This window comes from Thalia democratica, chromosome 1 (assembly GCF_965202585.1).
Source record: "Thalia democratica chromosome 1, ktThaDemo2.hap1.1, whole genome shotgun sequence".
NCBI classification, from domain to species: Eukaryota; Metazoa; Chordata; class Thaliacea; order Salpida; family Salpidae; genus Thalia; species Thalia democratica.
The window spans coordinates 68,392,999-68,410,204 of record NC_139165.1 but is presented as its reverse complement, the minus strand read 5'-3'; the positions used below and the strand labels follow the sequence as shown (position 1 = coordinate 68,410,204).

At 25.9% G+C, this 17,206-nt stretch overlaps 2 protein-coding genes across 2 annotated transcripts; both read left to right on the top strand.

The window, feature by feature from the left end:
- The first annotated feature begins 304 nt into the window (after positions 1-304).
- On the top strand, positions 305-1,683 carry LOC145843791 (uncharacterized). The gene has a single exon (XM_082951023.1). The coding sequence runs from the start codon at positions 442-444 to the stop codon at positions 1,465-1,467; it is 1,026 nt and encodes a 341-aa protein (XP_082807149.1). The 5' UTR covers positions 305-441; the 3' UTR covers positions 1,468-1,683.
- Positions 1,684-2,483: 800 nt separating this feature from the next.
- LOC145829643 (G1/S-specific cyclin-D2-like) lies at positions 2,484-10,702 on the top strand. Its single transcript, XM_082937498.1, has 6 exons — positions 2,484-2,752; positions 4,074-4,211; positions 4,271-4,348; positions 6,470-6,653; positions 8,904-9,049; positions 9,768-10,702. The coding sequence occupies exons 1-6, from the start codon at positions 2,543-2,545 to the stop codon at positions 9,957-9,959; spliced, it is 948 nt and encodes a 315-aa protein (XP_082793624.1). The 5' UTR covers positions 2,484-2,542; the 3' UTR covers positions 9,960-10,702.
- Positions 10,703-17,206: the final 6,504 nt, after the last annotated feature.

The following is a 17,206-nucleotide window of genomic DNA, read 5'->3' as shown; positions in this document are numbered from 1 at the left end:
CCTCTTTTAAGAGGACAAAAGTTCTGGTTGAATACCAAAAGCTTATTGTACAGTAAAAAAATTATGAAAGTTTGTATATTCATACTATCAAAGCCAATTATGTTACCTTATTTAAGTTATAAGTCAAAGCATGCAGTAATTATGACATCATAAGAAAAATAAAAAAAATTAAAATTTACAGAATAACATTTTAAAAATTATGTTGACTTAATAAAAATTAAATTCAGTAAAAATAATGGTTTTGAATGATAGTATGTATATGAGCTTTCATAATCATAATGGCAATAACTTTTAAATAATAAGGGACTAGTTTTTAATTTTTGCTTTTTAGATTCCATATTACTAAAAAGTAACTAAATTTTATTACATGTCATTAATAGTATGAATAATAAAAACACCTTAAGTTGTTAACTGCATTAATGTTTTAAGTTATAAAAGTTTATGGATGAAATAGATAAAAGTATACTCAAAAGTACATTGGATCCTTTGTGCTATAGTCAGGTCTTAATTTATATAAAAGATCTTTTATCTGCTTCAAAAGTAAATAATAATATATATCAACTAATGACAAGATATATCTCAAAAGTGAAAATATTTGGGTTTGTTGTTAAACTTCAACACAGACATGATTCTATTGAGTGTTGTATTGATGATGGTACTGCTGAAATCAAGTGTTTTCTTCAAAATACTGTGGATTTAGATGCAATTAACCAGGTTACTGCTGAATTAAAACCTGACCTCGTTCGTAGACATCAACAACATTTAAATGTTGAGCTTGGAAATTTTATTGTTCTTAGTGGAATTATTAAAACAGACCGCTGTGACATAAATTATGTATCCAGTAGTCAGTGGGAAAAGGCTGATGGGTTAAAGTTTCAAAGCTTATGGCATACATTGGTAAAAAGAAGAATAGGTCTTTATAAAAGGATTTACACTAAAAGTATCAACTTAGAGACTTTGGTTGATAAAGCTAAAGTTTCAATCATGTTGCAAAAGCTTTATCATATGTCACTTGAAAAGTTTAAATCAGTAATTAATGAACTTATCAAAAATAGTAATTTCACAGAGTTTTGTGGGTATGAATTATTTGAAACATCTGAAATAAAACTGGCAATATCAGAATGTAAACAACAACTAATGTCAAATTTTAAACATCCAAAGGAAAACAAAGTATTTACATGTGCACTGTGTTGTGTACTGTTTTGGAACGTTTGTGAAGGGTTTCTTATACGTGATAAAAGCAAAATAAGTTCAAAAGTCACAAAGCATGACCAATTAAACAGTAGGTACTTCGTAACTTTAAACTACAAACCGTTAAAGAAATTTTTATCAATCTATCTATCGAAACATAAAGAATATCCCTCTATAGAAAAAATGAAATTAATATTATCTAGAAAGTTTTCTTATTTTGTAAATTATAAACATTCATCTTCTGTTTTGTTTCTTTTGTACAACAAAAAATCCTAATGCTTTATTGTTTCAAAAAAATCATATGTTTATTTTTGTACTTGCTGTTTATGAATTTCTTTCTATATAACATTTTACAAGTTCTACTAATATAGTTTTCAGTTAGAATTGTATATTATAATGTAATTATAGTTTTTAAAGAATAGTTTCTTAAATTGTTAATTTTTTATTTTTGCCTCTAATAGTCTTTTTATGACAATTCAGGTTTTTTACATTAAACAAACGATTGAAGTTTTATAAGAAGTAAAAACTAACTTGACTTAAAAAATTTACCTTAACAATTTATTTATCCCATCTTAAAGTTTTTACATATGGTATAATACATTAGTTATATTACATAAGATTAAAACAAATATATTATAAATAATTAAATTACATTGTGTTTGTCATAATTGTTTTGGAATGATGTTGATATTATTGAAACATTCTTTTAACATTACCTTAAAGTAGGGTTGACACTCACTCGGGCTAGTTTGTGATTTTTTATTAAAATCGTACCATTAGTGTTAAGTTGAAAAGCAATATGAGACATAGTTATAAATTTAAATGCTTTAAAAAATATATCAGTAAAGAAAATAGTAAACTTATTATTTAAAAAGACAGCTTGATAATTTTTTGTATAATTTTTTCAGTAATAATGAACACCATTTTATTTATTTATAGGTTTCAAAATACTTAAATAATAATAGTTTACTTAATAACTAAGGTAATTTTTTTTCAAAGAAGCAAATATATGTTTTATATATTTTTTCTAATTCAAAAGCAGAAATTAAAATTATACCATAAAATTAACTAATAGGCTTTTTACATGTACTGTGTTTCAATAAAATAAGCTTTTGATGTTTTTAAGTATTATATTTTAATAATGTTAAATAAGTTATATGATTTTATTTAATATTTTTAAATAATTTAAATTACTTCTTAAATAAAATAAGTTTTTAATTCAATTACAATTTAAAGAAAAAAAGTGGTATTGAATTTGAATTTTAATTTGTATAAAACAAAACTTTAGCCAATTTGAACTAGCTTGTCAGTTTATTTTGGACATTCAACATAATAGATTCTTTAAATTGAAATGAGCGATTTAGTGTGTCATGAGCAAGTAGTTACAAAACGAGATTTGAAAGCACCATTAGACGAGTCAACACTACAGGATGAGCGTCTTTTGAAAAACTTAATAGACCTGGAAAAGTTCTATGTAATTAAAGAAAATTATTTAAATAATGGAACCCAACCAGAAGTTAAGCCACATATGAGAGACATCCTTTCTAACTGGATGCTAGATGTTAGTTACTTCTATTTTATATTTAGCACATTATATTAACTAGTAACTGGCCTTTTAATTTTAAAAAAATGTTTATTTTATGGTTGTATGTTTTTGAAGTTTGCACAGTATAGATCTAAAAGTACTTTTATTAGCATACAAAGTAGTTTAAGTTTTATTTCTTTATTAACGATTTAAAAGTTAGGCTTTTTTTTTTCAAAAATCAGCATTGGCTTTTATATGGAGGCTTAAAAAGTAAAATATAACAAATCAGTTATTTTAATATGAGAAAATATCAAGAAGTTAAAAAAAGTTTTTTTCCATTCTTTTAATAATTTAAATTAATTGATTTCTGGTGCTAAAATCTAAAACATAGTGAAAAATAAAAATTTTCAAGAAAAAATAGTTGGTTTACAATAAGAAGTTCTTGCAAAGTTGCTTCATTAGGCATTTGAAAAATGAAACTAAAAAATGCTAGTGTAAAAACTAATCATCAACTAATTAAGTAGTTTAAGAAAGCTCTTACTGTTTTTATAAAATGAAGTTGAGTAAATACGAAAACTAAACTAAGTTAATGAGATGTTGCATTTTTTTGTAATTATTGTATACAATGTAAATTATTTTTGTTATAAATAGTTCTTGGTGACTATATAAAGAAACTCCCATACTATAATTATTTTCCTACTGCTTTTTTTAAAGTCATTATAGTCTTATTTAGTTTTTTAAAAGTTTTCTAAGTGCATTTAATTAAGTTATATATTATTATATATTTATAAGTTTGTAAAAATGTTAGTTTTTTTTCTTTAGATTAAGGTTTATTTTTTAAAGTGAAAACTTACTTTTACTTCCTGTTGTGCTTGTTAAAAAGTTATATACTTTAAGACTTTATCATATTTTTTGTAAAAACCTTAATCTGTGTTTGAAACTTTAATGCAACTGCTGAGGTTGTGTCAGTAAAATGGAGCCGTAGATTCTCTTTGATAATAAAAAAATAAAAATATATTTTGTAGTTATTAACATTTGCTAATAATAAAATTAAAGCATCATTTGTAAGTAGCATTAAGTTCCCAAACTATTTTTATAAAGTTATGTTAAATTAATAAAAAAGGAGATATCATTAAAGTTTAGCTGATTTAGTTTTAATATGGTGGCAACCTTAATTTATTATTTCTAATTCAAAAAAACTGTTTTGACTTTTTTGTTCTAACTTTGACTATGTTTTTTATTAAATAGTAGCACTTATAAAAATTACAAAATTTTATTCATTTATTTAACGAATAATTAGAATTAAAAACTTTTATATAAGAATTCAAAAGTTTACATCAAAAATTTTTTAAAACAGGTATGCACAGCTGAAAAATGTGAACCTGATGTATTTCCATTGGCAATGAGTTTGCTGGATAGATTCATGTGCCGCTACAAGGTTAAAGTCGAATGTTTGCAGTTGTACGGAGCCGTGTGTATTTTGATTGCTTCAAAGGTATACATCAATTTCGATAAACGTTATGAATCAGCGTAAAATGATTACTTTTGTAACAGGCAAAAGACACCTGCCCAATGCAAGCTGAAATATTGGTTTCTTATGCTGCCCATTCTTATCTTCATTCAGTTGTAATTGTAAGTTTTATTTCAGCACTTATTGAAAACATTTTGTTATTGTTGTAGTTTAAATAAAGTCAGCAATATAAATTGCTTTTTTCACAATGATGTAAAGCGTTAAAAAAGATTAATCATGGTAAAACATATCGGTATGTAGTTATTTAAACTAACTTTTTTGTAAGTCGATTACAAATATATTTAAAAAGTTTTGGTGATTTAAGTTTCTAAGAAAAGGTTTAGCATTTACAGTATTAAAGTATTTTAATGCTTAAGCTGCTGAAGATATTCTAATACAAATGCATAGCTTACATAGGAATGTAAAGAAAAAATATTTTATATATTTTATGTTTGTAAAGAATTAAATTTGCTTTAAATACTGTTTTTTTTTTATTTACAAGTCTATTTTGATGTTAATTTTGATAAACTAACTTCTATTTAAAAACCAAATAACTTAAATAAAAGTTAGCTATTCAATTATCTAAAATTAATGCATTCAGAATAGTTAGCTAAAAGCTTATTTGAAGGAAAAAGTATAAATTAAAGTTAATGTTTTTGAACAAAAATCGAGTGACACAGGGTAGAAATGTTCAAAGCACTCAACAACGCAGCAAGTGCTTGTTTAAACTTGCGTTGTGTAACAAATGAGACTGGCTCATTGTGTATCATTGTTGAAACAGTAGGTAGCATTTTTGAATTTGTGAACGCGCAGCAATTTATATGAATGAAACTCGAGTGGGCGGGCATTTTTGCCTGTTGACGTCAAAATAGTTTTTCAAAGAGAAGCGGATTCTTGTTATGAGTGTGTGAAATTATGTGGTGTTAACTAAAGTGTTTTGCTCATTAGTTATTTTCTCACTTGTTTTTGTTTGGTATTTTTGTAGTTTTTTACTACTGCAATTTTACAAACTGGCACTATTTACTAAACAATTTTTTACTACCACTTTTTGATACTGTACATGCCATAAAAAATATATTTTAAATTATATTAAAAGTTATTTTGAATATTTTAGATTAAATCCGAAATAAATCTCAATTTGAAAGAAAAAAAAAAACAATGCTAGTTTTAAAAAATATTGCTTTTATGTATTTTGTTTATCTTTATCCCTGTGTTACAATGAAAAAAGACTGTTTTGATGATTTTAAAATTAAGATATCAGTCTTGAAAACATGTTTATCTTAATTAACAAAGTTATCAATCAAAATATAAAGTGGTAACATCTTTATTTAAGTAAAAGTTATTGAACTAAGAAGGCCACGTTATATCTTTAAAATGATTAGCAAACTGGTTAAAAACAAAAAATATGATTTAGTTTGGGTCAATAAATTTATTTGCAAATTAGTAAGCTCACTAAAAAGCATTTTTAGGTATTTTCAATTATATTTAGTACTGCGGTAATGATATTTCGTAAGTAAATTACTGCTAGCTGTCCGTAGAAACAAATTCAATTTGTTTTATAAAACATTCACTGGTGTTCTAGATTGCTGTTAAGATAATATTAGTAGTGTTTGTGTAAATTGAATTTAATATTAAATTTTATTTTATAGCATTTTTTTAGGCAGTTGTTCGATTTATTTTATTATAAAGCTCTGTAAACGTTTGTTAAAAAGTAAAGGCAAGTAATCTAAATAATATAAAAACTTTTATAGTTTAAATAAACTAAGCTTTGAAATAAACTATTTTAAATTTAAACTTGTTTTATACCTTAAAATATAACTCAAAATTTTAAGTGAATACATAGTTTTTAAAACCTAAAAACAAATTCTTTAGATACAATAAAAATTCTATATATATTGTTTAGAGTTTAGTAGAGCTGATATCGTTAAAAAAGGTTGTCATAAAATAAGATGATTGTTTTATTTTCTAAAAGAAAAATGGTTTTATAATACTTGTATTAATTTTATTTTTTTGTAGTATGCTAAAAGATGAATAAACTAATAACTTTTTTATTTTTTAATAAAACTTAAATGAAAAATTACAAAGAAGTTGAGAGTTGTAATGAAGCAAAAGGAAAATGAATCGTAAAATTTTATTAAACTTTAAATTATACCGTTTTCACTGATGATTCAATACATATATGCATCTAATGACAGCGAGTTTCGTGATATTTTGTTTTCACAACATACAAATATAATTTACAGTCCGCGGAAAGGACGGTTGTGGTGTCGCTGGATTATGACGTGCACTCGGTCACCCCCGTTGATTTCGTCGATCCGTTCCTCTACAAACTGCTCGATCTGTCCAATCACTACTTGCACGATCCCAAAACTTTTGTCGACAACGTCAGGCAACTGGTGTTTGTTTACATCAACGCGTCTTACTTGTGTTAGTAGTTTTTAGATAATTGTTATGCATTTAAAACTAATGTTTTTTTTACTATATTATTTAATTAAAATACAGCAGTAATTAATTTGCAAGTCTTTTAAAATAAAACATTATTCTAAGATATATTACTTCTTAAAATAGTAAATTATTAGTAGTCATGATAAGTTTTAAATTAAAGTTATTTTGTATTTGATAAATTCCAAATTAATTTAGACCGTTCCCTAGGCTTTTAGTTAATTGTAAAAATTCTTAAGGTTTCCCTAGAGAAATGTACATACTACGCTATAAGTTAATTTTTAAAATGTTTATTGCATCATGTTTTTGATATTATTATCAAGGTTTATATTTTAGACCTCAGTTAAAAAAAAATCTTCTGAAAACAAGTCGTTATGCCTTAAAAATACGTTTTAAGACTAACAGCAATAGAATATCAGAAAAGTTGCAAATAATATTCATCATTATAAATCTACACTATCAGTAAATTAAAAAAGGTTAGCGTACGAAAAATTAAGTTTTACTAAAAGCAGGGTTGCCACTCGGTCAGGAAATCAGGAAAAATTTTGAAAAATGACCAAAGTCAGGAAAAAATGGGGGGTTTTGAAAAAAAGTCAGGAAAAATCAGAAAATTTGATAATATTAAAAAAAAGTCAGATTTTGTTAGTTTAAATTTACAAAATTCCTTGTTTTCCAAAGCCTTCAAATGGTAAAAAATAATTAAAAGTCTTTTAAAGTCAGAAAAAAATTCCAAAATTTTCCTATAAATTTACAAAAGTATTTAATTTTATTTCCTATTTCTTCATCTGGTATAAATTAGTAAAATATCCTTTACAAAACTGCAAAAATTTTCTATTAACATATTGAACAAATACCCTATTTGAACAAGCAGATTTTGTAAGCTTTTTAGTATTGATGATCTGTAGCAAGGACACTTTCATAGTGAAACTGTGATATATACACAAAAGTTTATCTAGCATAATTTTAGAATCAAAGTGTTTTTTGTTTAAGTAAATAATTGAGTTCTTTATAACAAAGCAGTTAGTTTAGTATTTTATGTATTAAGTTAATGTGTATACTTTACCTCTTTATAATTTTTTCAAAGTTGTTAAAATTTATAAAATAAGTTATAAGAGAGGTTTATGCCAAGATTAAGTTTACTTATTATTTGTATTTTTTGTAGAGTAACTTAAGTTTTTAAAGTAAATAAGAGTATACTTATTTGTTACAAATTTTATACTAAATGATAAAAGGAAATATTTTATAAATGAAAGTAAAAATAAATGAGTGCCAAAAGAAAAGAAATGAAGCCCACAAGTTGTGGCTTGATTTAGAGAAAAGATTCTCTTTAACAAGTGTAGGGGCAGCAGATGAGAGCGATTTAAATAAAATGAGGCAAATGATTATAACTGCCAATAAAATGAAGCGGTATGCAGTTCAGATGAAGGAAACCATTACTATATAACCTTTAATAGATGAAGAGGTTGAAGTGCTAATAAAAAAACGGAGAATTAAAATTTTAGTACATCATTTAAAAAAACAGTATTTGATTAAGTTCTTTATTGTTTTAATGTTTTAACTGTAAAAGTTCGTTATTGTTTTAAGGTTTAAGTTGTGAAAGTTCCTTATTGATTTAAAGTTTTAATTGTAAAATTTCCTTATATGTCGTTTGTTTATCTAGATACATTTATGCTAGGAAATGCTAAAAATTGTGTCTTTTTTCAGACAAGCTGTGTTTATAAGGTAATAATACAAGTATTTTGCTGATAGAGCGGTTTATTACAAACATCTATCATACACAGATGGTTTAAGTGATGTACTGGAAGTTTGATGATGGAACTCAGCAAAAAACTGTTGTTTTTAACCTGTATTTTAATTAGATTGAAAGCTTTATATAGTTTCAAATGTTAGATTATGTATTTTAGAATCAGTTTAATTTAAGAGTTTGATTTAGAAAAGTCAGGAAAGTTTTGGTAAAAAGTCAGGAAAAAGTCAGAAAATTTTTCTCAGCTTGATCAGTGGCAACCATGTAAAAGGCATCAGAGAAAAATGTTAATGTAGCATTTTATTTTGACTGTACAATGAATGTATTTTGAACTTAGTCTAGTGGTTTATCGAATTAAAAATATTAACTTTTAAAATCAGCATATCCAAGTATTACTTAAACCTTTTAAACAAAGAATTTTAAATTAGTTTAAATTCCAAAAAGCCGTAATCAAATCGTTATAACAATTGTTGTATTTAATCTATTTTCAGATACCGAAGAGTTCATGCATTACGAGCCATCATTGCTGACATTCACAAGTATTTGCTGTGCCGTGCAGACGTTGACCCAAGCTCCGTGTTTTAACTTTGGAAGGGAAGTTATTGCCAAAATGTTTCAGACAACTACTATTGACGAGGTTTGTGTTCAGATGATTAGTACACATAATTTTAACTCAACTCATTTGCTAGTATTTATAACAAAAATCTCAAATTAATGAAAAAGTGAAGAAAATATTAATGTTTTTTTTTGTTATTCAAAAACGTGTACTTATGGACACTTTAAAACTAAGAAACAAATAAGTTAGTGCTTACTGAGTTAGTAAAACAATTTTTAATCAAAAACTTTTACACTGTTGATATACTGTATTTTAATAGTGCCTGGTATCTAAAAAACAAATAATATACTTATATCTACTGTATAAGATAAGTCAACCTTAATATACATTTCTTCAGTAGTCTTAAAATATACTAATAATTTTACATTTTTAAATTTAATTATCTATGGTTATATCATATACGAATAAGTTAATATAATAAAAAAAAATAATAATAACCATAAGAATGAGAAAATGTTATTATAAGAAAAACTCAAATATTAAGCTATTACAAATAAGTTCATTACTCATTTTTTAATTTCTAAAACTTCTAATACTTTAGCTAAAAAAGTTTTTTTAATTTTTTTATTTCAACATTAAAAGTTATTGTAAAGTAATCTAATAGGCACAAAACAATTAAACATTATACTTGTTATTAATAATTAAGCTTGTTGCAAAAAATTAAAACTCGTTTAGTCGCAATTCCGTTGATTTAAGTTTATTGTAAGCAACTGTCGAACTCTAGCAAAATGTTACGCAGAAAAAATTACACCAATGCTTCCTCAAGCTCAAAAGCGACTTGCTGGACAAGAAGGTCCAGTCGATACTGCGCAACATCAACTACGAAATCCACGAGGTGACCGCATCCTGCGTCAAAAATCCCCACTACGTGCACGTTTACCAGTTCGGCGAAAATCAAAGGCAAGAGCAGAGGTTCCGAGTGATCAACTAGGGAGGTGTCGCGCTCCAACGATAAGAGAGAGTCTGCGCGTGCAGTAAGGCACGTTGTTTCGTTTTGTATCATGTTTTATTTCTTTATAATTTTGTTTTTCAGTTTTAAATATTTTGGTTTTCTGTTTTATAAGTCGCCACGTGTAGCATTTAAAAACAAAAGTTATGACGTCGAAGATAATGGATTAATATTTCACATCAAATTAGAAATAAATTTGGCTAGTGTCAATTTTCTTTTGGAAAAGTCATAAAAATCATGTTACAAACACAAAAACGGTTTTTGGTAGTACATGTGAATCTGTTTAAGTGCCTTTTATCATTTATAAAAAGAGTGCTTTTTATTGTACCCAAGTATTTCAAAAACAAAATAGATAGTTTGATTTAAGTAAACAAACTCTAGAAAATACACAACAAAAGGACCAAATAACGCTGCGGGCTATGCTGTTTATAAGGCCCATATAAAAAAACCTTATTCTTCTACTTATTAACGTTTTTAAAGTTCTATCTTCATTTTACAACCTTACTAAATATCTGAAAGGTGCTATACTTAAACGGGTGCTTGAATAAACTTCATGCACTTTTGAATTACTTTGTTAAGTAACAAAAAAAAAAACTTTAATGAAGTTATACTCTTAGTTTTGATTAAATTGGTAATAATATTCTGACTCCTGTTTGAACATTCACCACCTTTTTTTTACGTTTTGTTGTACATATTATTAAGATCAATAAACTTTACATCTAGCATTTCGTGTTTAGTGTGCTTATATTTATGTATGCTATAAAGATAATAACCATTTTTTTTAAGTAAAGCTTGAAAGTTATCTAAAATTGTTTTTAAAGCTGTTTAATAAAATTGTTTTCAAATAGAAATATATTTCTTTTCAAATATACAACTCTGTTTTTAAAAATATTCTAACGCAATTAAAAAAATTTTAGAACCTGTTATAATATATATTTTTTTAATTTAGCTTGGTTAATATTTCTTAGTTAAGTCTAACTGCTCTCCAGTATGAAAATTGGTTAGTAGTACAATACTACATCAAAATTAAATATTATTATTATTGTATAGTTTTGGTAAGCTTATAGCTGAGGTTGACAATATCAACTTACTTTTATAATTTTTGAGCTACTTTAAGAAATTCTAACATGAGTAAGATCGTTTACATGGAAGTGTAAAGTTTTAAATGTTCTGTTTAAAAAATATACTAGAAGTCTGTGTTAAACTTTCACTTAACTGTTGATAGACTCCAACACGCTATTTCCTTCTCAAATATTACCTTCAGTTGAACAACTTATAGTTTTCTTCTACATTATTGTAACTTATTTTTGAAATTTAGATAAAGTTAGAATTTTGACTTTTCTGCAAACTTGTTTTGAAAATCAGATATTGTTAATGAATAAGTATTTTTTAAATAAAAGAAGGTTTAGAAGAATTAGATTAATTTTGTTTCAAAGCTAATCACCGATCATTTGTAAAAAATCGGTTGTGGTAATAATAGTGCTTGTTACTAAATGCCAACGTTGACAAGGGTTTTGTTAAAGTTTAGCCGTTGTATTTACAAATTTTACATATTAAAAATTTAACTAATGAACCACATACACACTAACAACTTTTAGAGGAAATCCCTGTTAAGTTATTGCTTAATAAACTAGCCTTGTTTCAAGTACAAAATGTATTCATAAGTAAGTCTGAAGAAGCAGACATCCCTTATAATCCTTTGCTAACCCAACTAGGTCGTCTGATAAAGCATTATGATTCGGGGTATAACATTGTGTTGGTCAGATGTTTTAGTTAACTAAGGATTATTTGCTCGAGTACGTTTACTAGCACCTTAAGTCTTTTCAGCTGTTTGTGCACGCGTTGCATGCTTGGTAACCAACCAATATATGCTACTTGTAATAGGTTGTGTTTCATGCTACTAGTACTCATAGTTGGTGTCATATATTTACCGATAGTGGTAAGCTATGTTTTTATTGATAAGGCTTAACCTACAAAAAGCTTGCTATAGTCTAATCTACTTTATACATATTAAGGATATTTCGTTTTATTTCACTAAGCTAATTTGGAAACAGTAAAAAGTTAACGGCTAGAATCACTCAACGTTAATTTTACAATGTAAAAAAAGAAGCGATAAGAAAATGACACTCACACTTAATACAGTTCAGAGATTTTAGGTCGCTTAGAAGAGCGTGTATGAACTAGATGTATCTGAACTACTTTCGTTTCTGATAACTCGTTCTGAAGCCAAGTTCAAGGAGACAATCACTTAAAACGATTTAAGATGCCACGGTTGAAGCCAGAAATTATTTAAAAATCGAGACTAGGTTGTGTTTTATATTAAAATGACAATATGTAAATGTTTCCAATTAAATTATTACACTTCAACATGCGGTACAAGTTGCCAAAGGCAATCTAGTGGCTTTAGCAAAATAAAATTTACTACAACGAAAGGTTAACTCATTTAAAAAGTTTCTAAACTGCTAGAAGTGCAAAACCCTGCTATAAACATCTGCTTAAAAAAAACGAAAAATGTCTATCTCTCGTGGCGTTTTTTCCTTTTATACTGTAATATACGTTAACTTTTTTTAGTGTCTTAGAACTACAAAAACAAGCAGCAACTAAAGTTTAAACAAAATTTAAATAAAAAATAGTATTACTTTTTAAAAGCCTTACGGAGTTTACAAATGACTCAGTTTGAGCTACAATCAGTCTTTAGGGTCGCAGTCTGTTCTTAAAAAAAAAACGTCACTATTCAAAAAATACTACAGAAGCAAAAATCTAGGAAGAGTAAGTTTAATGAAAATTAAACTAAGAAAATGTTTTTAAACTTCAATCAAACAGGGAAAGTTATGACTAAAGTAGTTCAAATATGTTATTTGAAATAACACTTATTGTTTACAATACTCGTATTCACGATGTGATCAGAAGTTATTATATTTAGCACATAAATTATAATTTCTTAATTTGTTGTTTAAATATTAATAACATTAAAACACAAAAAAAGCGTTTATTTATAAGAATAAGTTTTTTTATTGGAATCTTTTTTCCAGTAGTTTACGGTGCACAGTTATCTAAGAGGTTAAAGACTATTAGATTATAGCAGGGATCGGCAAACCGCGGTCCAAAAGCATGTAAATTTTTGAAGCTTACAATAGATACCTAGGGTTTGAAATAAAGTGTAAAAAAAACGGGAACGGGTCTAAATTGCGCGAAGACAAAATTGCACGAGGTTACTAAATTGCACGTGGGGACTAAATTGCACGAGAACAAAATTGCACAAGTGTACAAAATTGCACGAAGACTAGTTTAAACGCAGACACAAAATTGCACGAGGGAACAAAATTGCACGAAGACTGTTTTGCACGGAAGCTCAATTTTGCACGAGTTACATTTTTGCACGGAAGGTCAATTTTGCACGACAGACAGTTTTGCACAAAAGAATACTAACTAAAAGTAACTAAGTAAAAAATATATTAAAATCTTTATATTTTATAAAAAAAAAATAACCATGTATTAGTGTAATAAATTTTAATTTAATTAGGTCTATATCAACTTTATTTATTTATTTTCTAAAATGTATTTAGCTTTTTTTAATTAAATTTAATTTATTATGTTTAAAAAATAATATAAATTAAAAACGTTTTTAATAAAAATAAAACTATAATTTTATTTTCATAAAAATAAACCTTATTAATGAATAAATATGTATTGATGTAAACTTAAATTAAATTAAAATTATACTAAATTTCAATATAAAACAAAACAAGATTAAAAAATAATAAATATATAATAATTACATGGGTAGGTGTTAGAATTGCACGAGCGTACAAAATTGCACGAGGGGACAAAATTGCACGAAGATACTTTTGCACAGAAAAAAACAAGCATGCAAACTAGTGAGACAATTAGATAAATTTAGAAAGGAGAAAATCCGTCTGATGAAATTTTTGTTGTGCATTATACAGAAAGTTCTGTTATGGCTGTGTACTTTCATAAATTATACTTAAAATTGTTTCTTTTTGTTTTAAATAAAAGTTTTTAATTAGATATTTTAGTATTCTTTTAAGTGTTTATAGTTTAAAGTTTATATATAATTTTAAGTTCAAGGTTAATTTTTTATATTATAGATATCTTTGTTTTAAGAATTAAATTGAGGCATATTGAACTCATTTTTTAATTTATTTCAATTTTTTATAGCTCGTAAATGTTTAGTAGATACTAAATACAAAGGTCTTAAAGTAAAAAAAAAAACAATTCTTTCTACGATAAATATTTAACGTAAATTTAAGATTTAGGCTCTATATGGTGAAAAATACTGGAATTTTGAGATCTTTTGATTAAAAATCTAGCAAGGTCTGCCAATTTTCTGAGATTTATTTTTATATCTACAAAATCTAAGGATTCTAATACTATAAACATTATTTATACATCATTATTTTCTAATTGTCTAAACTTTATTTTAGTTGCATCACTATTTGCACGCGTTTTACTCTAATTAGCTCTTAAGTTACTCCTGCTCTGTTTTTTCTCTTTATCCCAGACTTGCGGAAAAGCACTGTCAGAAGATATTTTCTTCTTACTACTAGAGAAGAATAAGAATATACAAGCGTTTGACTAAAATAAAACAAACAAATAATACAACAGCTACAACTAGTTAATTTCAGTTTTTAGCAAAAAAATATTTATTAATATAAACAAAACTTTTTTTTGGTAATTATATTTGATAAGGATTAGAATCTAATTTTATTATCTAGTTTTCTATTTTTATTTATATAATTTTTTTTTGATTGATTTTTTGTTTAACTATTTAATTTATTCATTTTGACTTTTTTATTTATCCTTATTTCATTTAAATTTTTTAAATTATTTATTTTGTTTATTTTTACTCTTCTTATTAATTTTATTAACTTTTATTTTGGACTTTTATTTAATGTATTTATTGTTAAACTTATTAACTTTTAATTTCTATAAATTATTTTTAATTTTATTTTTATTAGTTTCTTAATTTTCTAATTATTTTTTTCTTAAATTCTGACTTTTTTTATTATTTGTTTTAATCTATTTGACATTTAATATATTATTTAATAATTTAAAACTTTTGTTTTTAATTATTATTTTTGTTATTAATTATTTTATTTGATATTTTTTTCATTTATATTTATCTATTTATTCTTATTTTTTATTGATTTGTTATTTTTTGTTTTAAAATTTTTTCCTTAATTTTAAATTTTAATTTTTTCTATTTATTATTTAGTTATAAATTTTTTTAATTCTGATTTTTTTTTCAAATATTATATAAACTTTTTTGGTGCAAAATTGTCTTCGTGCAAAAATGTCTACGTTGAAAATTGTCTGCTCGTGCAAAAATATACCCTCGTGCAAAAGTGAACCCTCGTGCAATTTTGTCTACGTGCATTTTTATCTTTGTGCAATTTTATGCTCTCGTGCAAATTAGTCTTCGTGCAAAAGTGTCTTCGTGCAATTTTGTGTTTTCGTGCAATTTTGTCCCCTCTTGCAATTTTGTACGCTCGCGCAATTTAGACAGCTACCCAAAAAAAACAGCTAAGGTACAATTTACAGAAAAAAGGTGAGGTTGTTATTAAAACTATGACTGTGGCCTGCTGAGTTTTTTATTTATAAGTTTGTCCCGCAATGAATAAATTCCTGCCGAACCCTAGCTTAGAACATAAACTTATTTACCTAATTTTTAATACTAAGTTTCTATGCGTCAGATTTTTTTTTTGAAATATTATCAAAATGTCATTTTAAACACTCGAAAAATTCTTAAGTTCCAAAAATAAGTTGGAAAATATGGCTTTTGAGTAAATAATTAGGTTGTGAATTTTTATATAAATAAGCATTTGATTTTAGTGGCTTTACTAAAATTAAATTAATATTGACAAACTGTAGAAATTTGTACACATGTTAAAAAAGTTCTGATTTTCCAAAAAAGATTCAGTTGTTTTTGAAAAGAAATTAAAATAAAGGTTTTTGTTTTTAAAAAGTAGAATTTATCCGTACAAGTATTTGAAAATTTCTATAATACAGTAGGGATATCGATAAGGTAAGCACCATGTAACCAAGAAAAAGTTCGCATCTTACAGATTTGATACAAAACTTACTTTTTACATATCGAATAGTAACTAATATCAAGTTATTAAATACAGTCTGTTCAAGTTTATTTTAGAGTTAACAGTTTTTTCAAAAAACTAATATGTTTATGTAAAATAATTAGGATTGTGCATAAGCATTAATCATAACAGGATTATGTTTTCGTTCATTTAAGATCATGAGCTTTTTTTTATCAAAAAGTTTTTGGTTCTATTTTGTACTAGACTATCTAGTGTGCTCAAATGTTTTTATTTTGTAGTTTACTTTGCTAAAGCTTTGAAGAAATTTGAGAAGCATTAGTGATAGTTAAAGTATTATTATCAGTAAAAACTTAGCTTTATAAACAAAAAATAGTCAAAAATACAGGTAATTTATCTAAAATTTTAAATCAAGTTGAGTTAATAGACTATGTTTAAAAAATATATAAATAGAATAATATAAAAGTGCTGATCATACCAGTTCGATCACCAGACCACAAGCCTTCCGTAGACTGATACCGGTTTTGTCTCTATTAGGACTTATTAATCAGTTACAACTAATAAAATTGCAGTAGTTAATCTACAAACAGTTTATTTTTTTTTTCAGATGAAACAACCAGTTGCTGGTGTTGATAAGTGACGTCAGCATTGTCTTTTGGCGTGCAACGTTTAATACATTGTCTACTAGGCAAGAAATCTGGTACGCTCGTATTAAATACGATCAACAAAAACACCAGCGAAAGTCTGCAGAGCAGAAGTCTGGACTTTCAGATACCGTGAGACAAGCCCAAGTCACTAAAAACACAAGAGACAAGCTCAAGTCATTTAACACACAAGAGACAAGCTCAAGTCACTTGACACACAAGAGTAACTTGAGCTTGTCTCACGGCCTACAAAAGTCCAGGCTTCTGCTCGGCAGACTTTCGCGGATGTTTTTGTTGATAAAATTTTATAAGGTGTAACTTTATAAAAATCAAAAAATATTCTGTACATTTTAGTAAATATTCTATAAAACTTAGTAGAGGGTTGCATGACAATTTTAGTTCCGACAATTAAAAATTTGATAATTCTGAGTTTTTGTCTTTTCAACTAATAAAGTATAGTAATTTTTTAGTTTCTTATGTTATCTAAGTTTTTTAAATATCTTAATTTTTAAAA

Bases quoted from the DNA above. Each gene is read 5' to 3' on its own strand.
- LOC145829643 (XM_082937498.1), top strand. From the start codon at position 2,543: ATGAGCGATTTAGTGTGTCATGAGCAAGTAGTTACAAAACGAGATTTG. The intron at 4,212-4,270 runs GTATACATCAAT...CTTTTGTAACAG, and splicing joins GTATTTTGATTGCTTCAAAG to GCAAAAGACACCTGCCCAAT. The intron at 6,654-8,903 runs GTTAGTAGTTTT...ATCTATTTTCAG, and splicing joins CATCAACGCGTCTTACTTGT to ATACCGAAGAGTTCATGCAT.
- LOC145843791 (XM_082951023.1), top strand. From the start codon at position 442: ATGGATGAAATAGATAAAAGTATACTCAAAAGTACATTGGATCCTTTG.